The 27,824-nt window shown below is 43.5% G+C and overlaps 1 protein-coding gene across 4 annotated transcripts in view; it reads left to right on the top strand.

Moving 5' to 3' along the window:
* The first annotated feature begins 2,376 nt into the window (after positions 1–2,376).
* Positions 2,377–27,824, top strand: part of LOC115369332 (low-density lipoprotein receptor-related protein 2) — a 31,374-nt gene continuing 5,926 nt past the window's right edge. The window contains exons 1-30 of one of the 4 annotated variants that reach the window (XM_030065917.1): positions 2,377–2,518; positions 2,741–2,960; positions 3,896–4,042; positions 4,248–4,496; positions 4,791–5,021; positions 5,188–5,436; positions 5,728–5,958; positions 6,129–6,377; positions 7,566–7,796; positions 7,975–8,223; positions 10,336–10,566; positions 10,731–10,997; positions 11,798–12,013; positions 12,379–12,567; positions 12,862–12,984; positions 13,601–13,768; positions 14,328–14,543; positions 16,161–16,390; positions 16,582–16,711; positions 17,667–17,860; positions 19,305–19,491; positions 20,029–20,241; positions 21,217–21,400; positions 22,027–22,228; positions 23,216–23,380; positions 24,296–24,532; positions 25,576–25,800; positions 26,200–26,334; positions 26,783–26,984; positions 27,671–27,796. In XM_030065917.1, the coding sequence (XP_029921777.1) occupies positions 2,861–2,960; positions 3,896–4,042; positions 4,248–4,496; positions 4,791–5,021; positions 5,188–5,436; positions 5,728–5,958; positions 6,129–6,377; positions 7,566–7,796; positions 7,975–8,223; positions 10,336–10,566; positions 10,731–10,997; positions 11,798–12,013; positions 12,379–12,567; positions 12,862–12,984; positions 13,601–13,768; positions 14,328–14,543; positions 16,161–16,390; positions 16,582–16,711; positions 17,667–17,860; positions 19,305–19,491; positions 20,029–20,241; positions 21,217–21,400; positions 22,027–22,228; positions 23,216–23,380; positions 24,296–24,532; positions 25,576–25,800; positions 26,200–26,334; positions 26,783–26,984; positions 27,671–27,796 (5,776 nt within the window). In that variant the 5' untranslated portion in view covers positions 2,377–2,518; positions 2,741–2,860. The remainder of the gene's footprint in view (positions 2,519–2,740; positions 2,961–3,895; positions 4,043–4,247; positions 4,497–4,790; positions 5,022–5,187; positions 5,437–5,727; positions 5,959–6,128; positions 6,378–7,565; positions 7,797–7,974; positions 8,224–10,335; positions 10,567–10,730; positions 10,998–11,797; positions 12,014–12,378; positions 12,568–12,861; positions 12,985–13,600; positions 13,769–14,327; positions 14,544–16,160; positions 16,391–16,581; positions 16,712–17,666; positions 17,861–19,304; positions 19,492–20,028; positions 20,242–21,216; positions 21,401–22,026; positions 22,229–23,215; positions 23,381–24,295; positions 24,533–25,575; positions 25,801–26,199; positions 26,335–26,782; positions 26,985–27,670; positions 27,797–27,824) is intronic. The other 3 variants (XM_030065918.1, XM_030065919.1, XM_030065920.1) reach the window with 3 other exon arrangements.

Here is a 27,824-nt window from a genome sequence, read left to right as displayed (position 1 = left end):
TAGAGACGGTGAAGGTGGACGGGAGCGGTCGTTACTCCTTCATGGGACTGTTCAGCAGCAGCCCGGCTTTGGGCCTGGTTGTGTTTGAAAGCTGGTTCTACTGGGTCGACGACAAGGGGCTGTGGCAGGCACCTCAACACCAGCCGAGCCACAGGAACCTCCTTCAGAGAGCCACTCTGCCGTTACTGCTGGTTTACCACGAGCTACAGCAGCCCCGAGGTACCGGCTAAATCCATTATTATAATAATATTTACTTGTTAAAACGCTTTTCATGCTCTGATGTCTGGCTGGAGATATCAGTGTGTTGAGGACTTTTTTTTTTTTCCCTTGATGGAGTTTGAGTTCCTGTAGGTGGCACTTTTGTCTTTGGGCGTTACTGCTCATGCTCAGTACCCCATTTTTCTTCTGTTTATTACAAACATAAAAAGCATCACTTCCCATGCACTAGAAACTTGAATGTAAAATCTAAGTTTGATCATTTTTATACCAGAGAGGCAAAGCAGATGATTATTTTTGAAAATGTCACTAATTAGTAGTTAAAGATCAAACTTTCTCTTTCTCTTAAATGTCGCCTGTTGAGGAAAACTAAGAAAAGCAGGTTTGGTTTAGTTTGATCTTTATGCAGCTGGTAAAACCTGAGACTCCTCAAACTTTGACTTGGAGGTTTTTACTCAGTAGAGATGGTTGGTTAAGCCTCGCCTCGCCTTAAAACTGCAGAATGACCTTTGGTAGCGCTCTGGTTCTCCTTAGCTCCATCCTTAATTAGAATTTAAAATGATTTTCTGTAAACCTAAATGGAAGCATCTTTATATGTTGCATTGTTTTTGTTTTTCTGTCATAAATCAGGCTCCTATGCGTGTGTTAAGACTCCGTGCCACCTCTGCTTGCTAACCAAAGGCAACCCTCTCGGCTTCAGCTGTGCCTGTCCCAACTCCAAAGTTCTCCTTCCTGATGGGGCATGTGAATGTAGGTTTACTTCAGGACATCACTGCCTACCTCTTTTCAGACTTATCTTTGCTTAGTCATCCTTTGCTTCTAAAATAATTCATCCATCCTTTTGGAATTGGCCCTTGCAGATGCCAATTACCAAGCTAACTAGTTTATACAACTTCACAAATTTTAGAGGTTTGCTTCAAGTCAGATTTTTTTTTTGTTTGTTTTGTTTTGTTTTGTTTTTGGCTCAGATCCAAGGTTTGTATATTCCACAACTTCAGAGATCACCATGCTGGAGTTTAAAGGCAAAGAGACCAGAAAAACTCTGCTGTTCACCACGGACGCTGGCATCCTGTCCTTCGATCTGGACTGGTACAGAGACTGGCTGTACTGGGTTAACCAAATCGGCCAGGTTCAGCGCATCAGTCTCACCAACGGCAAGATGGAAATGGTTGCTACGCTGCTGCCAGGTGAATGCTTTCATTTCCCCTGGCTTGTTAGGACGTTAGGATTACATTCCAAATGTGCATCTCTACAGTAGGAACTAATTAGCGATGACGGGTTTGAAGAGCTGTACAGCTACCTGTAGCAAAAAATGTACAATGCACAGTGACCAGTAGCAGCACCGTAGTTCACATTGCAAAAACTGGTTTGTTTACATCACATGATCCTCAGCACCATAATGGTTCATATCAGCACACCAATGCAGCTTTCAAAATATTTCAAAATAAGTCTTTGCACATGTCTTAAGGTTCAAGTTGAGAAATCTAGGATTTAAACCAGACTGGGGTTACAAGAACAGCTACATTGGCCTGGCTACGAAGGTTGAGAAGTTTTTCAGGTTAAAGGACCATCACTAGAAACAATTATCAGTGATATCTTGATTAACAACCAATCTGCCATTCAGTTTGCCCTATAGGTTGTTTGTTAGCTGCTTATTATGACCTATAGTAATGTTTTAAAGTTAGGTGCCCTCTGGTGGTCCTGTAGATAATGACATGAATTAAGTGAGACATAATGTCCATGTAAGGAGGTTTGTGGAGCGGCAGATGGGTCAGTCAGCTGACCCGAGTTAAAATGTTCTCTTTTAGGTAGCTAACTTCAACTAGCCAACATTTTGTATCCTTATCCCCAAGTATTTTTAGTGGCTAGCGGGGTAACTCGCTCAGGAAACGTTCATTTGGTCGTATTAGAGCGCTGGAGCAAACGACCCATGCCAGGATACATTCACTCATGTTTATTGAAACTCATTTCTGTTGGGGATTTTCTCCTTTAGTCTGTTTGGTAAAGGTAGACCAGAGGACTGGAAGCCTTTACTGGATGTCATGTGACCAAGCCTGTATTGGTGTCACCGCGGCTGATCGTGGCTTCCCGCGGTCACTGTACCGCACTAAAAAGGACATCCACGACATGTATCTGGACTGGCTGCGGGGCGGGCTCCTCTGGCTGGAGGGAGACCTCATCTTCTCCATGAGCTTGTCTGGAGGCGAGCCGAGGGAGATGCTCAACACGGGAGGGGGGATCAAGGGGAGCGTCGTCCTGGACCTCCGGGCCAGCAGTCTGCTCTGGAACTCTGAAAGAACAGGTCATACTTGAGTCTGAATCAGCAAATGCTGACGTTGTTATTACAGCATTTGATTTAATGTCAGTGATTTTGATTGTATATTGCATTTAGACTTCCTGTAGTGTCTAATAATGGTGATGACAATGTCTAGCAGTCTAACTGGATCATTAAATTAGCCACAACTGCAGCCGTAGTCCCGTATAGACCGAATGAGCATCAGGTTTGGCTCTCGCCCCTCCGCAGGCTTGACGACGATGAGTTTGCTGCAGGACAAAAGACGTTCGGCTGGAAAGAGATGGACGATTTCAGGGTCGATTGTAGCTGCCTTTGAGCCCTTTCCTGTTGTCCTTTTCTGACGAGCTCATGACCCTGTGGGACCAGCGTGATGGGAGCCGCATCCAAGACGTGAATGTGGGGAGCAACGTGTTTGGTGTGATGACTGCGCTCAAGGATGTCAAACCAGGTCTGGCCCAGGGTTATTACAGTTAATTAAAACTAAACTGAAAGCTGAATTAAATTGAATCAACTGAATTAAAAATAAAAACTAGACTTTAGAGAAAAATTATGTACTTACAAAACTAACTAAAGTGTTTCAGTTTTGGTCAAATTTGTCAAGACAACAAGCATGAGGAGGTGCTGGTGCTGATGTTTGAGACTGGAACATCTACATGACAGTCAATTGCCTTCACAAAGTGTGTGTGTATTGTAATACCTATTTTGAACTTATCAAATCTTGTCCCTGACAAATAACATCCATATTATTAAAAAAAAACAAACAAACAGACAAACAATAACTTAAAACTAGTACTGCAACTACTAAAAACTAAACTAAACATAAAGAAATAATAAACTGAAATGAGCACATGCACTCTGGAATCTACCAAAAACATAACTGAATTGAAAAGAAAAACTAAACGTAAAGTAGCCAACACTATAATAACTCTGGTCAGTCGTCAACTGTTCAATTTCTTGTGTAAATGAATTTTGGTAAGCAACAGTTTCAATCTCACCTTCCTGCCAATCAGTTTTCATTGTATCTTCTAGACTTTGTGGGACTGATACTGTGGATTTGTGATCGTGATGCATGCACTGCTGTGCTATAGAGAGTTTGAAGCTACAATTGTTGATCAGTCAACTGCATTTTTGTGCCAAAACTCATAATCCTACAGATGCAATGCTTGAACACTCGAGAAGACACAAGTTTTTGTCCCTCCTCCTTCTCACATTTGATGAAAACTCCCAGGTTTTAAAAATTTTGACAAATAGAAGTAGCTTCTTACATGTCTGGGGGATACGACCATGTGATCATGACTTTTAGTTACTGACAATGTCAGGGATTTGTACTTAATTGCAATTCTATGCTTGTTCATGGCATTAAAATAAAATGACTTCCCTTAGTGCCCAACACTCCAGACTGCAATGAGCCGTCCATGCTGTGCCCACATTCGTCAGTCTGTCTTCCCCCGTCCAAGCTATGTGATGGGAAAAACGACTGTCCTGATGGAACTGATGAGAAACTTTGCTTTACCACATGCCCCAATAAAGGTGAAGGCTCAGTGTGATGAATTTGCATAATTTTACAGTAGTATTTTATATGGTTATTTTAATTTTCAGTGTCTTTTAAGATCTTTTGGGCAGTAATTCTTCATTAGCAGTAATGATAAAAAGTGACAACATTGCTGATGGTTCACAACAATAATAATGATAATAATAATATAAAACGGCTACCTGTCTTTAACTGCAATATCAGGAGACTTCAAGTGCACAGACAGCCGGAGCTGCATCCCCGAGAGTCATGTTTGTGATGGGCGCGCTCATTGCTATGACAGCTCAGATGAGGTCAACTGTCCAACTGCAGCTTCTATTAAGTCCCGCCCTGATGCCGTGAAGTGCCGTAACGGCTACACATCATGTAAAGATGGCAGGGAGTGTGTCTTATACACTCACTTGTGTGATGGAGAGAGGGACTGCCTGGATGGATCAGATGAACAGGGATGTGGTGAGTTTCCTCAAAGATAAGGCTGTCATTGACATTAAAAAAACTTATAATGTGGCTTATTGATGCACATTCTTGTGCGGCTAATAGTGAAAGGAAAAAAACAAGATTATATAAAAATGGTCCGTAACTTCCAACAAACAGGTCCATAACTTGCAGAAATAACCGTTATATTGTCAGGAAATGCTGATGTGTTTTACAAAAGTCTTCTTCAGAAAATGGTTGAGGGGAAAAAAAAAGATGTTAGGTTTAACTTGAGCACTTTAGCAATATTGTGATTTTTACCTCCTTTTCTAGGTGCTCCAGAACAGAAAATGACTCCAAACAAGCCAGAAGTGCATCCATCAAATCAAACACCTGCCACCAAACATCCTATCATGGTCCAGCCACCATGCAGCAGTCCTTCAGTTCTTTGTCCCGGTGCTTCTGTTTACCTCTGCATTTCCCCAGATCAGTTTTGCAATGGGCGTGAAGACTGTCCTGATGGCTTTGATGAAAAGCAGTGTGTGAAAAAATGTCCATCCAGAAGTAAGCCAAAAAAAAAGGGACAGCGTGCATTTTTATGCTATTCACAGCAGCTTCTTTGACTCATTTGACAATTCTTGATTCTAGTCTTGGAAAGTGTCCTAAAGTGAAGCCAAAACAACTTTATGGATTCTTGGAAACTTCCTTCGTTTTTTCCCTCCCCTTCCAGCTGACTTCCGCTGCAAGGACCGCAGGAGCTGTGTCTCCAAGAGTCTGGTGTGTGACGGTCGCTCTGACTGCCATGATGGCTCAGACGAGGTCAACTGTCCGACTGCACCTTCTGTTAAGTCCCGGCCTGATGCCGTGAAGTGCCGTAACGGCTACACATCATGTAAAGATGGCAGGGAGTGTGTCTTATACACTCATTTGTGTGATGGAGAGAGGGACTGCCAGGATGGATCAGATGAACAGGGATGTGGTGAGTTTCCTCAAAGGAAAGGCTGTCATCGACATGAAAGAAGGTATAATGTGACTTATTGATGCACACTCTTGTGCAGCTAATAGTGAAAGGAAAAAAAGATTACAAGATTATATAAAATGGTCCATAACTTCCAACAAACAGGTCCATAACTTGCAGAAATAACCATTTTATTGTCAGGAAATGCTGATGTGTTTTACAAAAGGTCTTCTTCAGAAAATGGTTTGATGGGGAGTGTTAGGTTTAACTTGAACAGTTTAGCAATATTGTGATTTTTACCTCCTTTTCTAGGTGCTCCAGAACAGAAAACGACTCCAAACAAGCCAGAAGTGCATCCATCAAACCAAACACCTGCCACCAAACGTCTTGCCATGGTCCAGCCACCATGCAGCAGTCCTTCAGTTCTTTGTCCCGGTGCTTCGGTTCACCTCTGCATTTCTCCGGATCAGATTTGCAATGGGCGTGAAGACTGTCCTGATGGCTTTGATGAAAAGCAGTGTGTGAAAAAATGTCCATCCAGAAGTAAGCATTAAATCTGGACAGTGTACATTTTTTTGTAATTCATGGCAGCTTCTTTGACTTGTTTGACAAAGTATGATCCAAATCTTGGAAACAGTCTGAAAGTGAAGCCAAAAACAACTTTATGGATTCCTGGAAACTTCATTTGTTTTTTTTTTCCCCTCCCCTTCCAGCTGACTTTCGCTGCAAGGACCGCAGGAGCTGTGTCTCCAAGAGTCTGGTGTGTAACGGTCGCTCTGATTGCCATGATGGCTCAGACGAGGTCAGCTGTCCGACTGCACCTTCTGTTAAGTCCCGGCCTGATGCCGTGAAATGCCGTAACGGCTACACATCATGTAAAGATGGCAGGGAGTGTGTCTTATACACTCATTTGTGTGATGGAGAGAGGGACTGCCAGGATGGATCAGATGAACAGGGATGTGGTGAGTTTCCTCAAAGATAAGGCTGTCATCGGCATGAAATGTAATAGTGTGATGCGGCTTATTGATGCTCACTTTTATGTTGGTAATAGTGGAAGAAAAAAATTGTTTATCAAAATGATCCACGGCTCCTAACAAATAGGTCCACGACTCAGAAACATGTCAGCATTTCTTGACAATAAAATTTAGTTCTGCAAGTTTTGGACCTGTTTGTTGGGAGTTTCAGACCATTTTGAGATGTTTGTGATTTCAAGCTCACCCCAGCACCCTAACTGATTAACTGAGCCAAGGACGCTGATAGCACCAGCAGTTCAGTTTAACACTTACTGAACAAAAAAATAATTTATTTGCAGTTAAGTGAACATCTTCAATTGGATTCATTTCATGGTGCTTAGGACATATTCTCAGTTAGCTCCGTTTTTATGTAGGAACTTCTTTCTGGGTAGTTTTTCAAAATTTCAGATAATTGGTGTTATTTCGGGCGGCACGGTGGTGCAGTGGTTAGCACTGTCGCCTCACAGTGAGAAGGTCCTGGGTTCGATTCCCACCCAAGGTCCTTTCTGTGTGGAGTTTGCATGTTCTCCCCGTGTCTGCGTGGGTTTCCTCCGGGCACTCCGGTTTCCTCCCACCATCCAAAGACATGCAGGTTAGGTGAATTGGAGGAGCTAAATTGCCCCTAGGTATGACTGTGTGTGTGAATGTCAGTGTTTGTCTGTCTGCCCTGCGATGGACTGGCGACCTGTCCAGGGTGTTTCACTGCCTTCGCCCTATGTGCGCTGGGATAGGCTCCAGCACCCCCCCCGCGACCCTAGTGAGGATAAGCGGTTTAGAAGATGAATGAATGAATGAATGGTGTTATTTCACGTTAGGTTATCCTAAATTGCAACCAAGGTGAGGTGTACTTAAAGTGTAACACTAGTTTGCTTGGTTACAAAACTGGCTAAAATGAAAAGTAAAATGCACTGCTATAAATTTCCATAAATACAAGTTTTCAAATGATATGTCAATTTTTGAAAAAAAACAAAAGAAAGATTCAGTTTAACTTTGCCCTGTGATGAACTTGCGAACTGTCGAAGGGTGTTTCCCTGCCTCCTGTCGAATGAGAGCTTCGATAGGCTCCAGCTGGAAAATGAATGAATGAGTTTATCTTGAACATTTTATCGAAATTCTGATTTTTACCTCCTTTTCTAGGCGCTCCAGAACAGAAAACAACTCCAAACAAGCCAGAAGTGCATCCATCAAACCAAACACCTGCCACCAAACATCCTATCACGGTCCAGCCACCATGCAGCAGTCCCTCAGTTCTTTGTCCCGGTGCTTCTGTTTACCTCTGCATTTCCCCAGATCAGTTTTGCAATGGGCGGAAAGACTGTCCTGATGGCTTTGATGAAAAGCAGTGTGTGAAAAAATGTCCATCCCGAAGTAAGCAATAAATTAGGACAGTGTTATGTAATTCACAGCAGCTTCTTTGACTCATTTGACAATTCTTGATTCTAGTCTTGGAAACAGGCCGAAAGTGAAGGCAAAAACAACCTCCATGCATTACTGAAACCTTGATTTGTTTCCTTTTATGTTGCTTTTTTTCCCGCTCCCCCTCCAGCTGACTTTCGCTGCAAGGACCGCAGGAGCTGTGTCTCCAAGAGTCTGGTGTGTGACGGTCGCTCTGATTGCCATGACGGCTCAGACGAGGTCAACTGCCCGACTGCACCTTCTGTTAAGTCCCGGCCTGATGCCATGAAGTGCCGTAACGGCTACACATCATGTAAAGATGGCAGGGAGTGTGTCTTATACACTCATTTGTGTGATGGAGAGAGGGACTGCCAGGATGGATCAGACGAACAGGGATGTGGTGAGTTTCCTAAAAGATAAGGCTGTCATCGGCATGAATTGTAATAGTATGATGTGGCGTATTGATGCTCACTCTTGTGCTGCTAACAGTGGAAGAAAAAAATAGTTGATATCAACATGGTCCTCATCTGCCAATAAGCAGGTCCACCATGCACAGAAATATTGTGCATGGTGGACCTTTATTATCAGGAAATGCTGAGGCATTCCAAAAAGTCTTCCTCAGAAACTCATCAGCATTTCCTAATAATCAAAATTATTCCTGAGTTGTGGACTATTTTGATATGCACTTGTGATTTCACCCTGACCCCAGCACTACAACTCATTAACTGAACCAAGGCTGCCAGAGGCACCAGCAGTTCAGTTTAAGAAGTTGGCCTTGGCCTTTCGTACATCCAAACCAAATGTCCTGAGTAAGTGTCTCAAGGGATCTAAAGCATGTCAGAATGGGAAGGAATGCATCCTCCTCATCCATTTCTGTGATAGAGAGAGAACTGAAGAGGATGTGAGTTTTCTTGTTGCTGCCATAAAGAAGGGGGTAAGTGAAGGTACCTCGTTCAAGTTCTAGGGGAAGAAGCTATTGCACAGGCTGGTTGAGCGGGCCCAGATGCTGTGGTATCACAGGCCTGGGACAAAGAGCCTCTGGCAGGGGTCGCTCACAAGGCTATATGCCTTGCAGAGGCTGCTGGCTTTGAAAGTGGCTTGCATGGATAGAAGAGGCGACCAAAGATCTTCTCAGCTCTCTTGCCAAACCTCAGTAACATCTTGCAGTCAGTGGTGCTAGAGTTTCCATACCACATACTGATGGAGTTTGTCAGCGCACTCTCTATGATGCTTCTGTCGAATGTGGTGAGGACTGACAGGGGGAGGCTTGCTTTCTTCAGCTATCGCAGGACATGTAGCCGTTGTTGTGCTTTCTTGGAAAAGGAACGGGAGTCGAGACTCCAGGTGAGGTTGTCTGAGATGTGAAAACAGAGGAACTTTGTTCTCTGGACATTCTTAACAGTGGACCCATTTATGTACAGAGGGCTGTGAACTGGATGGGACTTCCTGAAGACAACAATCATCTTTCATTTTGTCGACATTGAAAGACAGATTATTGTCAGTGCACCAGGCTGTCAGCACTTTGACCTCTTCTTTAAACTGCTTACTCATCGTTGTTGCTGATAAAGCCAACCACCGTTGTGCCATCAGCAAACTCAACAGACACTGGAGCTGGACTGGGCAATGCAGTGTCCTAGGTGGAAGATGACCAATGTGAAAGAAACGTGGTGATATCTTTAGTGGTGGCTTCAAAACGGTGGTCCTACATCACATTGTGAGAGAGGTTCAAAGATAGCCGTTGCCATGGTTTTGCAACCAAAGATGCTGACATCATCAGAAATTTAGGATAACCATCTCACAAAATGACTGCTGCTGCGACCTATGTCTACTAATCAACCAATAGGACTGTAGCATAAAAAGATGCACTGATCAACACAACACTGGCTAAACCCAATGCTGGGGGGTAAAACTAGCAAAATGAAATGTTTGGGATTCCAACAAAGAAAACAACAGGGTCCACATTCTCCTCCTCCTCTTCTTTGGATTTTTGTACAAATACATTAATATCACTATTGCAATAGCTCCATTTTTGCTTGGCTTCATTGTTTACCACTACAGCGGCACAGATGGATCATGTATGCTGATGATGTTTTCCTGTATATGGACTTTTGTCATAGCCTATAAGATTCAGTCGGTGTGATCATTGTATAGTCTACATACATCAAACCATTAGACCTGTGTTCTTATTGTCAATACTAGAGATTTTGAGGTGGAAGACTGTAGAAATGGCATCCTCAGTGTACCTGTTTGCATGGTAAGCAAACTGGAGTGGGTCCATTGAGCTGGGGAACATGGCCTTGATATGTGACAAGACTTTTGACTCAAAGCACTTCATGAGTGCGGTGGGGACAATTGTCATATAGGTAGTTCAAATGCAACCAAAAGTGAGGTCCAGTAAAATGCCATGAATCCAAGTTTACAAATAATGGATGTCTCATGGTTGGGGGTGGGGGGGATGTTCAGTTTAACTTGAGCAGTTTAGCAATATTGTGATTTTTACCTCCTTTTCTAGGTGCTCCAGAACAGAAAACAACTCCAAACAAGCCAGAAGTGCATCCATCAAACCCAACACCTGCCACCAAACGTCCTATCACGGTCCAGCCACCATGCAGCAGTCCTTCAGTTCTTTGTCCCGGTGCTTCTGTTCTCCTCTGCATTTCCCCAGATCAGTTTTGCAATGGGCGGAAAGATTGTCCTGATGGCTTTGATGAAAAGCAGTGTGTGAAAAAATGTCCATCCAGAAGTAAGCAATATATCTGGACGTGCATTTTTACGCTGTTCACAGCAGCTTCTTTGACTCATTTGAGAATTCTTGATTTTAGTCTTGTAAAGTGTCCTAAAGTGAAGCCAAAAACAACTTCTATGCATTGTTGTTTTATGTTGATTTTTTTTTTTCTCCCCCTCCAGCTGACTTTCACTGCAAGGACCGCAGGAGCTGTGTCTCCAAGAGTCTGGTGTGTGACGGTCGCTCTGATTGCCATGACGGCTCAGATGAGGTCAACTGTCTGATTGCACCTTCTATTACATCCCGGCCTGATGCCGTGAAGTGCCGCAAGGGTTCGAAGCCATGCAAAGACGGCAGGGAGTGTGTTCTATACACTCATTTGTGTGATGGAGAGAGGGACTGCCAGGATGGATCAGATGAACAGGGATGCCAGAAAACCTGCAAAGAAGGTTGGTTCACCAAAAGTCTTGAGATTTTTTTGTGGACTGTTTGGTTGCTGAGTGTCATGAGCTATGAGTGTGTTTAACCAGTACATTCAAAAAACTGTATGTTGCTCCCATCGAGTATATGAGCATCATTTCTCTCCTTTGCTTCATGTTGAACAGTGCAAAAAATTACCGTCTGAACAAGTCAGTACTCTCTTTGCAAATGTTAGCAGTTTCAGGAATCAAATATATTGACGTGTCAAGGAAATGACTTAATTCTTGAGACAAAATTAATCTCATAAAATACATATTCATCTCACCCCATGGGTAGATTTTTTTTTTTTTTTTTTTTTTTTTTTTATAAAAGGGAAGACTAAGATGGACCTTTTCTGAACCATGAATGTACATAATAGAATTTCTAACTTATATTACAGGTTATTAACTTATGGGTGGTGGTGGGAAGGACTCAGGGGGAAAATAGATCCTTTTACAAAAGCTGTTTCGTGAGGAAATATGTCTTTAATTACTGTGTGTGAATTGTATGTTTAATTTGTGTAACTGGACCCTGGACCGTGGTTTGGTAGTAAGAATTGTTGTTGTTAAAGATCTACTGTTCTAAATGACATGTTATTTATGTGGCTCATTTGATAAAAGTAACAGCCCAAACATAGTAAATAAGTTTTCGGAACATTACACTACTTAACATTTCTGTTATAGAAGGACACAAGAACAGGGAAACTAATGCTTCACAGGTGTACAAAGTGCAGTTTAACCAAACAACTGGTTCAAAAACAGCAATCAATACATGTCATATTTCCTGCTAGCTGAGTTCCAGTGCGCCCATGGGAGGAAGTGCATCCCGCAGGCTTATGTGTGTGACGGTGAGTCTCAGTGTCAGGACAAATCTGACGAACTTAACTGCTGGAAATCTACCAAGAGCTGCCAGCATCGCTGTGATGACAACAAGCGGTGCGTTCCCAAGAGCTTCCTGTGTGATGGCGAGAGAGACTGTAAGGACGGCACTGACGAGGACGGATGCAGTGAGTCTTGTGATTTTGTTTCAGCATCAGTAGTACTTGGGTAGTGTGTGTTTTACCTGATTTGAATGTGTATCTCAAACTTTTCTCATTCCACATTTTCTGTAGCGGCGCAAGAAATTTCACAGCCAAACAAAAATCCTGAAATTTCAAAGTTTGTTTTTCCAGAGCTGGAATTGCTTAGGAAATCTGTAAAATGCCATTTAAATATATGGTAGAACTATGAAATTTTTTAATTTGATTCCAATTATCAGTACCAAAATATTTTTTATACCGATTTGTGTGTTTTGACTTTTTTAATCTTAACCTTTTTTATTTTATCTGTTAACTGGATGGCTTCATCCATTTTATACTTGTTTTTCCCCCAGACCTCATTACTGATGCCGCTGCTTCCACCGAGCCGCCTGCCCTCACTTTCCGCTCAACGTGCGTCAGCCCTTCACTTCTCTGTCCAGGTTCATCACTGTGCATCTCCAAAAATCAGATGTGCGACGGGCAGAAAGACTGTCCTGATGGTTTCGATGAAGATGGCTGTATATTCAAGTGTAAAAACCCCGGTGAGTCCAGCGCCACCTTTTGGGGTGAGACAAAGTGTCTGGTGGGTCAGCTTACTCAGTCGCTGATTTTACCCCACACTCCCCACCTTTTTCCAAAAGGACAAAGTAAAGTATGTGTGTATGAAACCCTTCACCCATAGTCCATTACATTTTCTCTGCTGCAGCCTCATCATGACAAACCTGGTGAAAACATCACTGTAAACAGATAATAGGGTTCTTACTTTTAGAGACAAAAACCGTTCTCTCTTTCATGTGTAGTAACTCCTTCTTCTCCTGTTACTTCCTGCCCTTTAGCTGACTTCCTGTGCGGCGACAGGAGGAAGTGCATTCCCGGTACGGTGGTATGTGACGGTCGCGCCCACTGTGCCGACGCCTCGGACGAGAAGAATTGTAAAGCAGTGGATCCTGATACTTTGAGTAAGCCCGACCCGTTCAGAAAATAGCTTTGTGTGCAGGAATAATACACAAGTAATAATCATTTGTGAGAAAATTTTGACCAGCAGCCGCCACTGTGCTACACACTCCAGATTACCAAAAATGACCAAATGCAAACAATTATAATGGAAAAATATGTGTTATGTCATATGTGTTATTTTGTATTTGGAACAGAAATATGGACACAAATACAGACTCTCAGATATCTTTGAGTAAACTTTATCAGTGGAGCTGCAGTCCAGAGCTTTGCCCAAGACATTTGCAGCAAACAACTCCGTTACCGCCCTACATCATAGATTACTCATCACTACAAATGACTCTTTAATTTTCATGTCAAGGGTATCACCTGTTACTTCAGGCTGTAACCATGATAACCAAAAACCTAAAATTCATTGCACATTCAACACAATTTGTGTAATAGAAAACGATTGAATGTTAAGCCACATCTCTGACAATTTTGCCTTCTTTGTGCTCCCAAATCCAACATTCTCTTTCAGAGGAAAATAATCCTGCATTGACTCTCTCGACCAGAATAATCTGAGATGTAGTCTGTGTTCTTTACTGTTTAACTGCAAATTTTTCTGTCCCACTCTGTCAGCCCTCATCAGTGCAGTCAGCGCCGGGTTGGCCCCTCTGAAGTGCCGTAAAGGTTTCAAACCCTGTAAAGATGGCCGGGAGTGTGTCCTGCATTCCCATTTATGTGACGGAGAGATGGACTGCCAGGATGGATCGGACGAGCAGGACTGTGATGTTCAGTGCAAAGCAGGTTCATTTCATACTTGAGTTGATAAACAGCAGCTTAAAGCAACGTCTCTGAGTCATTAACATGCAAAAACTGTGTGGCGTCATACTACTCAATGAAATGTCACTGCTAAAGGAACAGTTCACCCAAAATACAAAAAAATGTCCCCTACATGAATACCTGGCATGTTCCATAACCCTTGGAGACAGAGTTTCTCTGGGAACCAATTCTTGGCAGACTTGTTGGCCTGTAATGGGGCTGGATGGATTATGCTGGATTATGTTGGGTATCCATGTCATTGTTTTTGGAAACAGCTGTTTTTCACATACAGATTTTTTTTTTTTGTTTACCCTCCACAAATGACTACCGCCCAACCCACTGCACTAAGCTGAGGGGAGACAGAAAGTTGCAGCAAAGAGGAAATGGAAATTATCTGGATGGATATATTGCACCAGGAATAAACTGTGCAAATGTCTTTGTATTTTGGGTGAATGTCTCCTTTAGTTCCACATGGACAGTTACCATTTTTTAACCTGAAAATGCTGACTATTAAAACATGGATGTCTCCTTTTCCCTTCTCCAGCTGAGTTCCAGTGCTCCCATGGGAAGAGATGCATCCCACTGGAGCAGGTGTGTGACGGATGGAACAACTGTCAGGACCGGTCGGATGAAATGAACTGCTCGCGTCGGGGCGAGGGCTGCCACCATCACTGTGACAACAACAGCCGCTGCATACCGGAGACCTTCCTGTGTGACGGGGAGAGAGACTGCCGCGATGGATCCGATGAGGAAAAGTGTGGTGGGTGATTTCTAATCTCAGGATTTTTTTACCACTTAACTAGTTTGTGTTTAATAAAATTACCACCATTTCGGGCGGTTGCGGTCAAGTGAGCCGCTGATGTGAGTACATTCAGGTGAACTTGGAGCACATTGCCTCACAGTCACTTCTATCAGTTTATTTGTGGTCACTGACATCAGCTGTTGTGAGCTGCTCCTCCAGGGGACATCAGTTCTGCCTCACTTTAAAAAATTTCAACTCTGATCCCAAGCAAAGTTTCAGTTTCAGGACTTCAGGACCATTGGTGACTGGTGGGGAGGGTCACCAATGGACCAGTCCACCAAAGCCTCAACTGCTTTCAGTGGGATCTTTTATTTACTTGGCATTTTTTTTGTGATTACAGAATCATCTGTTCTATGTTGTACGTGCTCCACCCTCTAACAGGCTTTACTCTTCGTTTACTGTTTCAAGGCATCGCCTGGAGGCCACGCCCATCCAGACGTATGCACATAAGAATGAAGCACGCTCGTGTAAACCCAGAGCCCTGGCATTTTTTATGGCCCTTACTGCACAATGGAAGGGTGGAGGCATCCTCCCCATGTGAGGATGCAGTCAGGGCACTGCGTCCTCCCATCGTCCTCCCTCTGGGTAGGAGGTTGCCATCCCTCTGAGTGGGATAAGTTTATGGTGACCCTTTTGGACTACATTTACGACTGTTAGTAAATGCAATCACTTGATTAGCACAACTTGGCCTTCCTCATGGATTCTCTGGAAAAACTCTCCCACCAGCACGCAGAGTTTACTCCATTGGAGACAAGAGGCCCAGATGACAGTGGTCACCATTTTGAGGATGCTGCAGGCCTGTGCTGTCAATGGCAAGAGGGCAGTATGTGCTGTGCGGGTGGTTCAGAGGCATCTGTTGCTGAGGCACCAACTCTTAAACACCCCCATCTCCTGTAAGGCCCTCTCTGGGCCTGACATCCAGGCCATCCTGGACTGGGCTGAGTCTACCTCAGAAACTACGGAGCAGCTGGCTCTGGAGGCCATTAGCCTGCCAGTGCTTCAGGCCGTGTGTCCAGCCTCTATTTGGGGAGAAACACCAGAAAAGGCCAACCAGCAGCAGCACTGGATCCACCCAAACCCCTCCGCCCTCTCACCATGGCCTGGCCAGGAAGGTGGAGTTGGTCCTGCTTGTTCTTCAACCTCCAGCTGCAGACATTCACACTGGTATCAATTAATGATGCCTCCACTGCCTCCAGTGTTTTTTCTTGTACAACTCATTCTGATACTCAAGTTGTTTCAGATGCTGGTGCTAATGGTCTCACGAGGTGTCTCACTCAGGCCAGAGGGGTTGGCTCACCTGCCTCCTCAATCGGAGTGACTAAGAGGAATATGGTGTCTGTTAACCACCTCTCACTGGCCTCTAGCCATGTTTCATGTCCTGATGACAGCTATTCTGGTTTTGCCCCGTGTGTCTGGCATCTGGGTGAGCTAATGATGCTGACCTCAGCCAGCTAGGTTCCCAGGCAGTATAAAGTGTTTATATCCTAGTTGTTGGCTTGTCACTGCCGTACCCGCTCCTCCCATGATTGGTGTATTCACACTTACAGCACAGCTCATAAGTTTGCCTCTTTCCAGGTTTGATTACCTGTGAGAGCGGGCAGTTTCGTTGTTCCAGTGGCCAGTGTGTGTCGGAGGCCCTGCGATGTGACGGATACGCCGACTGCTTCGACCGCTCGGACGAGGAGGGCTGTGCCAAACCCCCGCGGTGCCCGCCGGACCTGCGATGCCCACACAGCCACGAGTGTCTGCAGCGAGAGTGGCTCTGTGACGGCGAAGATGACTGCAAAGACGGGTCAGACGAGAAAGTAAGCGGGAACAGTGACAAAGTAAAATTATTCATAAAAAGTGAGGCGTTAGGAAGCGAGCCTTTGTGGTAGTGTCTCAAAGTTGGTAACAGTTACAGTATGAATATCACCAAACTCACACACACTCCCTAAAGGAATGTCATAGTAGTGGGTGGGAAACAGTTTGGTCTATTTTATTTATTTTAATCCAGAACTGTGCGATGCCAACTGTGAGGTGCAAGGAATACCAGTGGAAGTGCGGAAATACCAATCAGTGCATCCCTGTGTCATGGAGGTGCGACGGGACGAAGGACTGTCACAACGGCATGGATGAGGACAAATGTGAGCTTTTTTTTTTTTTTTTCAAATTTCTCCAATTGTCCAGACTTACCTCATACTTTTGCTGTGGTTTGGTTTACTGTCTTTCCCAGTGTGCCTTAAACCCTCCTGAGACATAATTAGTTTTACAAGGTGAAGCGGCAGACAGTAATAATTATTGGACTATGTGTGTAGTTTTAGTCCAGTCCAGGTCTCACTGTCAGTTTTCATACATTTAAATATACATGCAGCAGTGAGTTTGAGGCTCTTTCGCTTCTTGTGAAACACCCGGGAAAAATAACCTTTTTGCATTTTATATTTCTTGCTAAACACATGCTCAAATTAGTCAACTATGCTAGTCAACTATTTTTTTTAGCACATCAGTGTCAGCTGCACAAGTTATTGTACTGTATTTACTGTATGCTGCAGAGTGCAATTTTGGTCGGACAACACCTAAAGAGAATAAACTCTCCCATCTCGGATTGTGGAGATGGGAGACCCATGAGAGCTGGTCATTTTCAAAACACAAGCTAACACTGAGTTTATGCACTTTGTGAATACTAATGCTAATGCAATAAGTCTCTAAATATCAAGATTGTCAAGAAATACATTTTTGTCATGGCTGAAGATGTTTTGCTGCTTGTCCAAGTCATGAAATGTCTCCAAGACAAACAAGTCAACCTGCCTCTGACTTACTACTTCTTGAAATTTTGTTGTAGTACTGGGAGTTTTGGGTCTTCCCACTGCCCCTCTCCTTAATTTTGTGCTGTTATAAAATTTCATCTCAAGGCAACTTTTCAGGAACTGAGGGGAACTAGCAGATTCTTCTAACTTGTGTCAGTACCCATAAGATTTACAAAGCAGTGTGATTTTTGCTGGGTCACAGGGCGACACAATGACCTACACACAGGAAGCATCACCCAATACAATAAAAAGGGCTTCACTGATCGTAGAGGGTGAATTTGCATCTTTTTCACAGGCGACCAAGCAAAGTGTCGTCCACCGCTGTACAGCTGTGGCAGTGGTGAGTGTGTGGACCCCTCCCTGCTGTGCAACACCATCACCAACTGTGCTGACGGCTCAGATGAGGGTCTCGGATGCTTTGAACACAACTGCTCCAGTCCCTCAGCTCCTCGGTGTGATCACCACTGTGTCAGCACCCCGCAGGGACCGGTGAGTCTGCTGCACAAGCAAAGAGTCGCAGTTCAATGCAGACTAAAGCCTGCTACATTTTTAATTCACACTTTCATTTCCTTCCATCTCGATTATTGTAATTCCCTCAATACATGCCTTGAGTCAAGCCGCTTTAAATCGTTTACAGTTGGTTCAGAATTCAGATGCCAACTTATCAACTAGAACTAGCCATAAATAGTCCTTAAACTTGTTGCTGCCCTCCATTGGCTCTCCATACAATTCAGACTAAACTACCAGACCCTATTGATTACATGTAAAACACTGCATGACCTCGCCCCCAGTTACATCTCTGATCTCCTCATTCCCGATACAATCTCCGACCAGACCGATCTTCAAATCTTGGCCTTGTATCCATCCCCCACTCCAAATGCAAAACCGCACCTGTGCAGTCATAGCTCCAACTCTCTGAAATGATCCTCCCCAACCAAATCAATAAATAAAGCTTTATACCGTATTTCCCCAATTAATCGCCCGGCCGCAAATAGCCGCCTGGTTCTTTTAAACGCCTGGGCTCTGCACCCATTTTGCGTATTAAACGCCCACCCGAATAACCGCCGGGGCGATTATTTGCATTATATTGAGGTAAACCCAAAATAAGGCAATTCACCTTATTTTTGCAGCAGTAAACAGTTAGCCGCATAATAACTGTGCGGCACTTCCGTTTTCTGTCAAAATAAGAGCGCTAGCTAACGTTAGAAAAAAGGGTGTACCGTAATCTTAAATTGACCGACTGTAAATGTGTTGGACAGTAACTGTCATCACGATAATGGCCTGGTGCAGGTCTGTGCAAAAATAAATAAAGGCCTGCAGCGAAAAGCCGCCTGGTTCTTTTAAACGCCTGGGGTCCAAGTTGATTTTGCGTATTAAACGCCCGGGCTATTAATTGGGGAAATTCGGTATTCTTACTTACTTATTGTTTACAAGGCATGCACATGCAGATGCAAGCTCTTGACTTACGCAAGCTTTGTGCTTACATAGTGCACGCATGTAGATCACATAGATAGATTTTTCCACATTCAGGGATGTTTACAAATGGCTGCCATGGAGGAAACTGAATTTTTCTTGATGCTCCACCAATGTTGCACACAAATTTTGCAACTGAAAGATAGTAGCCTACATTTAATTCTGCCAGATTGTCTTCAAAATCTGCCACCCTTGCCATTTGTTTACACTGGAACAGATACTTTCTTTTTCTTTGGTAGTCGCCCCTACCTGAAATGTGGGATATTGCAACAGGACGACGTTGTGTTGCAGTATCACGCACATTTTCACCTGCACATTTTGCTATGTGGGCATGCGAACAGCCTTTGCGTCGTCCTCTGCACTTACATAAGCGTTTCTTGCATGCAATACGGTGCAATAGGCCCAAGGTCGATCTCCAGTCCAAAGATGTTAACACTGCATCTATTTTTGAATTTTGCAGAAGTGCCGCTGTGCCTCAGGTTTTACGCTGCACTCGAGCGGTCTGACCTGTGTGGACATCGACGAGTGCAATGCAGAGCTGCACGAAGTATGTAAACACAGCTGTCTGAACACACGGGGGTCCTACATCTGTCACTGCCACCCTGGATTCTACCTGCAGCCCGACAACAAAAGCTGCAGGACGAAAGGTAGGTCAAGAAGGGGAAGTCAAGTTCTGATGACTTGAAGTTACTTGGTAATAGCACCTTGGGACACAGCTTTTGTTATTTACTGAGTGAGTTTAGGCCCCAGTATGCAGAAATACACCATTTTACAATTTACAAAAATATCACATTTGTGCTGCATTTAAAAACCTGCATGGTTTGTGCCCCATTTTCGTTCAGATATCTTGAGTTCAGAGGTTAAGAGATCCATTTTAAAATAGCCATGCTAGGTTTTCCCTCGCCAAAATATAGCCTAACTTTGCAGCGATATTTCGCTTGCGTAAAAACCTGGCATGACATGCTTGACATCAGTTGATTCCTAAGGTTAGTTTCATGTCATACCAGTATCTTCACACTCTACAGCCTCTGAAAGACGGTAAGTTGGCTGCAACCAGCTGACTTACTGTCATTGCAGCCTGTTGCTTAGCACGCTGGAGAGTTTGAGTATTTTTGTCTGTTATTATTTGTTCTGGAGAGGATGAGTGAGTTGAATGTTTGAAATCAAAATGTCTCCACCTCCAGACGAGCCTCTGCTCCTGGCGTCGGTGCAGTCAGAGCTGTTGATATTCGGAGTACAAAGTGGCACCCTGCGGCTCCTCTTCTCCGGTAGTCGTCCGGTCTTTTCTTTGGACTACCACTGGGCTCAGCAGAGAGTCTACTGGCTGAGCTCCGACTACCAGAGCATCCGCTGGGCCGACGTCAACAACTCCAAAAACAAAGGGACTCTTATCAAAGGTACGGTGATGATATGAACCCGGCATGTCAACGCCTCAGGTGTGCCATGTATGGATGACTGCATGCATCTTTCCCTGGCAACTGTGGGATGCTACAATATTTATAGAGTAATTTGAAATGAATTAATTGAGTTAATGTTCATCAACTGATGCTTTGGGGAAATACATTGCATTACTTCTGATTATAATTGGAGAAATCTGTTTTTTGTTTTTTTTGTTTCATTGACACTCCCTCGCTCTGATTGCAGTTCAGATGAGGTATTAGACTAATGCAGTGGTTGCAAACTACATGGGTACATTTCCTGCAGCAAAGTGTGTGCATGCTGCAAGTACTTTCAGCTTCAAAGTTGAGACTGAATTCAACTTTGACAATTTGACAACCAGGTTTCACTATTACAGCTACATTAACCTATATTACATGTATTTTGTGGCAGTAAAATGACTCCTCGCAATGTCAGAGTCATCACTGTAGGTCTTCTTCCCACTGTAAAATTTACAGCCTGCCTGTCATTTCCTGGGTTTAGCTTTCAACTTCATGCAAAGCATTTCTGAAACCACACATTCTGCAGATGAATATAATCCTAATTTCAGATCAGGCGTTGCAATCAGAACTGAAAGAGTTTATTCAAAGCAGCTTACCTTACAGCTGAACATCTGCATCATCATATTTTCAAGTTGGAGGTCGGCAATCTACAAGCGTTAAAGCGATCTACCATGTACCCAGAGGCAGGGTTGGCATTGTGTGTTTAACAAAAGAGCTTTAAGTTTAAGCTTTAAGTTAAATATTGATGTTTGAAACAGCTGCAAAGCAAATTTACCTGTGTAGATAAAGGATTAGAAAACACACATTAAAGTATTTAAAAGTGGTTAAAATTACGGAGATAATAATTAGTTGAAAGCCTGATATGTTTGGGAGTGGTTACTGAATGTGTAAGCAATCAAGAATAATTAACATGGAGTTGTCATGTGTTGACAGGTGTGAAGTCAGATTTGATAGCACTGGACTGGGTGGGGAACAACCTGTACTGGGTGGACGAGTTAGTGGGCCAGATCGTGGCGGTGCGGCTCAGCAACACCACGATAAAGCCTCACGACTACACCGTGGTGCTGGGTGAAGACGTGGAGCAGCCGAGCTCACTGGTCCTGTTGCCTCAGAGAGGGTGAGAAGGACTGAAATCTTCATTTATACCTCTCACACTGCAGAAAAATCAAGTCATTAAGTCTCATTCAGTGTTGATTCTTGTTTTTCTTCAACATGGTAAAAAAAAATCTTTCAGTGAGATGAGATAAATCCACTTGTCTCCAATTCTGTGAGTAACTTGTTTCCAGAATTTTCTAGATACTAGCACAGTGTTTCAAGACATTTATACGTATTACCAGAAACATTTCCTGAAACAACTGCACTGGAAACAAGAGGGATTATATCATCCCACTGGAATATTTTTATTTTTATTTATTTATTTATTTATTTTACCCTTTTTTAAATCTCTGAACATCAGGCTAATTAAATTGTTGAGATTGAGTTTGTTTTTTAAGAAAAAAGAGCCAGCCAGCACTGCATCTGTGTTTTCATCATTTCATACTTTATGTTGATTATAACAGGAAGTATTCTGTCAGACACACAAGTGCTGGACAGGTTGTACTCTCGGGTTTGTTTTTATTGGCATGATCAGTGCATTACAGTTACCATCTGTTTTTCTTTCAGGTTTTTCATATAAAAGACTTTGATAATTTCATGGATTACAGTTGGATTATATAAATTGGTTCGCGCCTCTTGCTCCCTCAGCTTGATGCTGTGGTCTGAGATCGGCAGCACCCCTCACATCGAGCAGTGTGGGATGGACGGCTCAAAGAGGAAGGTGGTGGTGAGCCGCGACCTGAGCTGGCCAGTCAGTTTGGCCGTCGACCTGCTGGACGACAGACTCTACTGGGTCGACGAGAAGCTCCGCTGCATCGGCTCGTCCTCTCTGGATGGAAACAACGTCAAGGTAAACGCCAGTGTTACTGACATGGAGAAATGAAATGGCAGAGTCACCGTCACAGGCAGATCAAAGTAAGAGAATGGACACTAAATCCTGTAGGCCTGGTAATGCGGCTGCACAGTTTGCGGCTTGGTGCTGAGCCTGAAACACACTGCAGGTTAGTAGCTGCCTTACCAAACCTATTTTTTGTCTATTGAAAGGACAACACCAGTGATTCTGCATGTTTAGCATAATATCTACAAAATGTATATACCACACATTTTTTCTTATCTTTTCCCAAAGCGAGCAGTGGTATTCCCTCCCTTTCCTCCAGCCGCTGGTTTCCATTCATTCCACTACGATATGAAAATTAGCTTTCAGAGCCTTCAGACTTTCTTCACTCCAGTTTTCCATCAGTGGAATAAAGTCCTCCACATGGGTTTTCCTAAAAGCAGCAACTTTTTTAAATTTTAAATGCTTCCTCCTCCGCCAGTGAAAATAGTCCCCGAGGAAACGTTTTGCTTTCCACACCCAATTATCAGCTGTGTGATTTCTGAATGTTGAGGACTTTTAGCCGCAGAAGCAGAACATTATAAGGCAGCTGCTTCAACCAAAAATTCAAAACTGAAAATTGAGATTTTGGTTTAAAGTGTTGGTAAATTGTAGTAAAATCACTGGCATTAATTGACTTTAAAGCACTAGTGACAGTGTATTTTGCACTATACAGTTGCTCACCTGTTCAATTTCATTTACTGTAGCCCCACTGGATACCTAGATGTTTTTCTCTCCACTGTCTTTTCATGTTGATTCCCAGATACAGTGTGGTTTAAAATACAGAAAATCTGGATGAAGCACCTTGATGATAAACAGCTCAGTCTCCAGGATGAAGAGTGGATTAAATTGTTATTGACTAGAGCATATTGAACTAAATAATCCAGCACTGACATTACAGTTAGACAATGTTACACCATATTTTAACGGTGAAAGGTGATGCTTTCAATCATTTGTCATCAGATCCTCCAGCTGGCAGAAACCCCCAGTCCGTTCTCGGTGGCAGTTTTCAACGACCGGGTCTTCTGGTCCGACACCAAGAGAAGAACCATCCGCTCAGCCGACAAGATCACCGGGAAGGATCAGAGGGTTCTCCTGAAGAGACCGGGACAGCCGTTTGGACTCAAGGTGACTCTTCTAGAGATTTCTCCCAGCCTGAACTGTACTTTAATATCGTCTGTATCTGACATGACAAACCTTGAACATTAGAAGATACACATTTAAGAAGATATAATATGTAATTGAATGTTATTTTATGTGCACATTGTTTTGTATAGCTCCCCCTTGTGGTCAGCTGAGAGGGAAAAAAAAACGATTTTGAGGTCAAATCCGTGGGCATGGATTACGAAATCGAGAGCACATGTTTTTACACTTGGGTCTTTTTCTTCATAATCAGAAATTATAGAAATTTTTTCTCAGCTGACCCCATGTGAGCTCCATAGTTTTGCATTTACCATCAGGCCAGTTAGGAAACAAAGTCACATCAGTCTCCTTATGGTAATTAAAAGTACTACATTTTTCTGAGCTTTGATATGTCTCTCAAAAAAGGCTGCAAACATGGCAATGAATCTAGCAATGTTGGAAGTCCCCCCCCCCCCCCAAAAAAAAATCATCATCAATCATTCGCATTAATGAAACAAATTCACAAAAAAATAGCAATATCTGCTGCAGTTTTATGGTTTATTTTTAGTTTCCAAACCACGTCCATGTGGCTGTTTCAATGAATCAAACACATAAACAAGATGTCTTCCCAACCCATTGTTAAGTTGATTTATTATTTATGGTTTATTGGATTGGGACCGATATAATGTACATAGACAAACTGAAAACTGCTACCAAATGTAATTATCATCATGTTTGTAGTGAATGCTAATTTGAAACACCTGTCCATAGAAGGGTTTTTATAAGAAACAAGATGTTAAAAGTGAAATAAAATGTAATAGAAGGTAAACATTTGCTGCTGTTTGTGATTTTGACAGATGGCAGGAGAATCTGAGAAAACCCAAACATTGTAAACTGTGCACATGTTTTCTTTCTGTCCAGCTGATGCACCCCCTCTCCCAGCCGGCGATCTCCAACCCTTGTGAGCAGCTCAACTGTTCCCACTTCTGCCTGCTGGCCCCGGCGTCGCGGGGCAGGTCCCGGCCGGCGGCGGCGAGGGGGCCGGCCGCCGTGTGCCGCTGCCCGACGGGGATGACGCTTTCCAAGGACAAGTTCAGCTGCTCCCCCTCTGCAAACTCTGCTTTCATCCTGCTTTTGTCTCGTAAAGCCGTCACCCAGGTAAAGAGCTGCAGTATCACACGTCATGAAGGGACAAGAGCATTTTTTTTTTAATTTTTTTTATTTATTATTCCACCCATCACTACATCAGCTGAATTCACTGATTAAACATCCAGGAAACTTGTTCCTTCTGCTAGATGACAGTTTGCATTACTTTTTGCTTGAATAAAAACCATCTGACATGTGACTGGAGACCAGATATAATATGGAGAAACTGTAAAAAGAGCTGCAGCTGTGAAGAGGGAAAACTGAAATATTCAATAATGTTTGCAGAGACTTGAATTTTTTCAGCCCATAAAAATGGTCTAAAAGCCTCAAAACTTTGTCTTGCAAAAGAGTAGATTTCAAGCTTTCAAATGCTGAGTTTGAACCGTTTTCAGCTCTTTTTTTTTTTTTTTTTTTTTTTTTTTTGTCAGTTTTGAAATATGCTGTGGTATTTATTCCATACCGTGAAAGCTGACATTTTTCAGGATTTCAGGAGGGCACAACTGATTTTAGAATACAAAATATCTTATTACTGCTTTTTGATCATGTTCTGTGTTGATCACAACCCTGGAAAAATCAAAATCAAAATGATTTTTAGTGCGCAAAACTAAAAAAAAATATTTGGAAAGGAAAAAAAGGCAGCATTAATGCTTCTGGTGTCCATCAAACCACTGCTGCTGTGGGGACGGAGCTGAACCAGAATATATCTTTGGCTGCTGGGCAGGATGATGAAAATTTAAGACTCCACCTGATCGCCTGATTTTTGATGAGGCCCAGTTTTGATAAAACAAGAGGAGCAAATTCTGATTGGCTTGTTTTTCCACAGTGAACCTTGTTAAATACTGCCCGCACCATCTTCTAAAATTTATGACATCCCAGACCACATCCCAGTAGCATCCATGACAAAACTAGGAAAAGCTATTAGTGTAACCCCCCCATCACCACCTTTTGTATCTACCTGTTTTGCGTCAAATCTGTTTTATCCCTTGCTTTATGAAGATGTGTTTGCTCTGTCTCCCTGTTTCCCCTCAAATGTCTCGTCCTGCTGTCGCCTGTAGATCCACCTGCACTCCATTCGTGACAGCGTGGCTCTGAACAAGCTGCCGACCAATCGGGTGCTGGCCCTGCCCGGCATCACGGAGGCATCGGCGCTGGACGCAGCCATCCAGGGGCTGTCGCTGTACGTGGCCGACGCCGGACAGGGAACCGTGGACCTGCTGAAGCTGAGCAGCACCAGGTCGAGGCAGAGGCTGACGCATGCCGAAAACATCCTCAAACTGAAGGTACGAGTGTGTTGTTTATTTCCCTAGCGAAAGAGTGAGAGAGAGAGAAGAGGGATTTCTTGAACGGTTTAAATCTATGCAAAAAACAGCTACATTGTGAAATGGAGATGTATTTTATAACATAATATAAAAGCAGCTGAGCGCTCTGCCGAACAAGCCAAACAATTCATCTACACACAACACACATGCCCAGAAATGCATGCAGGAATCAGTCGTGTGATTTTGCCCACTAAGATTACCATCAGTTAGTGGTTGTAAATAGTGAAAAAAAACAAGAATCTAGATTAATTTGTAAACTGAACTTTAAATGAGCCTTTAATTGGCTTCACGTTGGGTAGGATTTGTCTCATCACATGGTGGGTTCATGACCTTTGCCACCAAACTGGTGTCTCCCTCCAGGACGACTCTGTGACGGCGATGGCGGTCGACTGGGTGACCTCGAACCTTTACTGGAGCAGCGCCCGGCGGCCCGACCTCCACGTGACCTCCATCCATGACGGCTACACCACCTCACTGCTGCAGGGATCTCTGAAGGTGATCCCGGCCGCCGGCGCCCTGCCGCCCTGTCAGTCAGTCCTGTAAAAATGTTTAACACCCGATAATAACTAAATATATTAGACCAGAGGTTCTCAAGGTTTTTCCATATAACGTACCTCCTGTGAATTTTTTTTCAGTGATATACCTCCTGACCAATGCAAAAAAAAAAAAACATTGGTTGGAAAAAAGAGCTCCAGTCCAGCTCCATCAGATAAATGACAGTAAAATTAAACTGTTCCTCATTTTACTGAGGACCTCCTGGATACACATCAAGGATCCCTGGAGGCCCCCACACCCCACTTTGAAAACTAATGCTCCAATGTTACTGTTTGTTTTTTGTTTTTTAAAATTCTTCCAATACTCCAACAATGTTAACAATGTTAGAGTCGAATAAAACCAAAATATATTGATATTGAATTTAACTCCCGTCCTCTCGTACGTTCAGGGCACCACATCCATCGCCTTGCACCCGGCCTCGGGGCGGCTTTGTTACACGGCGATCGGCGCGGCGGGCGGGCGGAGCCAGCCCCAGGTTGACTGCTCATACATGGATGGCCGGAACCAGGCGGTGCTGTGGAGGAAGTCGAGCATTCCCACCTCGCTGGTGTTTTCCAGCGAGGGAAAAATAATCTACTGGGCCGACATCGGTGAGGCACTGCTGCCACGCTCAGTGTGTTTCTGCAGGAGGAAGACAAGAATTCACTGCACTTCAAGAAAATCTCCATTGTAACAAGTCATTTAGTCTCTTGTTCACAAACCAGGTGGAAAATCTGTCAGTGGGATGAGATAATCCCACCTGTTTCCAACGCTAATCACCTTGTTTCTTGAATTAAGTGTCATTTTCTTAATCCTAGTGGCTGATCTGCCTCATTCTGTCTTGTTTCAACAGATTTTGTCACCAGAAAAAATCAAAGTGCATTGGAAATAAGTGGGATTATCTCATCCCACTGGCAGATAAAATGACACAAACTGACTTGAGTTGGATATTTTTTTTGCAGTGTTTCAGTCTGTTCACCCTGCCAGCTCAGTGCAAACACTGAAAGACAAATTCATCATATGTACAGCATGTAAAGTGATATTTTAAACACTGAATGTATTGCAGAGTGAAACTGCACTGGAAAAATGTTGGATTATCTCCTCCCACTGGCAGAGGGTTTCACCTGTTTTACAAAAAGGTTTTAGAAACAAATAGAGGGAAATGCTTAAGGAGCTGCTGTCATCAAAGACTTGAGAGAGGCTTTTATTTGCTCTGGTTACCCTCTGTGTGTGTGTGTGTGTGTGGTGTGTGTGTGTGTGTGTGTGTGTGTGTGTGTGTGTAAAATGTGTTCCCCAGGTGAGGGAGTGATCAGCTCCATCGGGGTGGACGGATCAGGATACAGACGGTATGAAACAGGGACGGGGGTGCTCGTCTCCTTCACACACATCGAGAACCGCCTCCTGTGGGTCACAATGGACAAAAGTAAGACACACACACTCACACACACGCT

This window comes from Myripristis murdjan, chromosome 12 (assembly GCF_902150065.1).
Source record: "Myripristis murdjan chromosome 12, fMyrMur1.1, whole genome shotgun sequence".
NCBI classification, from domain to species: domain Eukaryota; kingdom Metazoa; phylum Chordata; class Actinopteri; order Holocentriformes; family Holocentridae; genus Myripristis; species Myripristis murdjan.
Note: the sequence above shows the minus strand (reverse complement) of the source record. Positions and strands in the feature narration are given on the sequence as shown.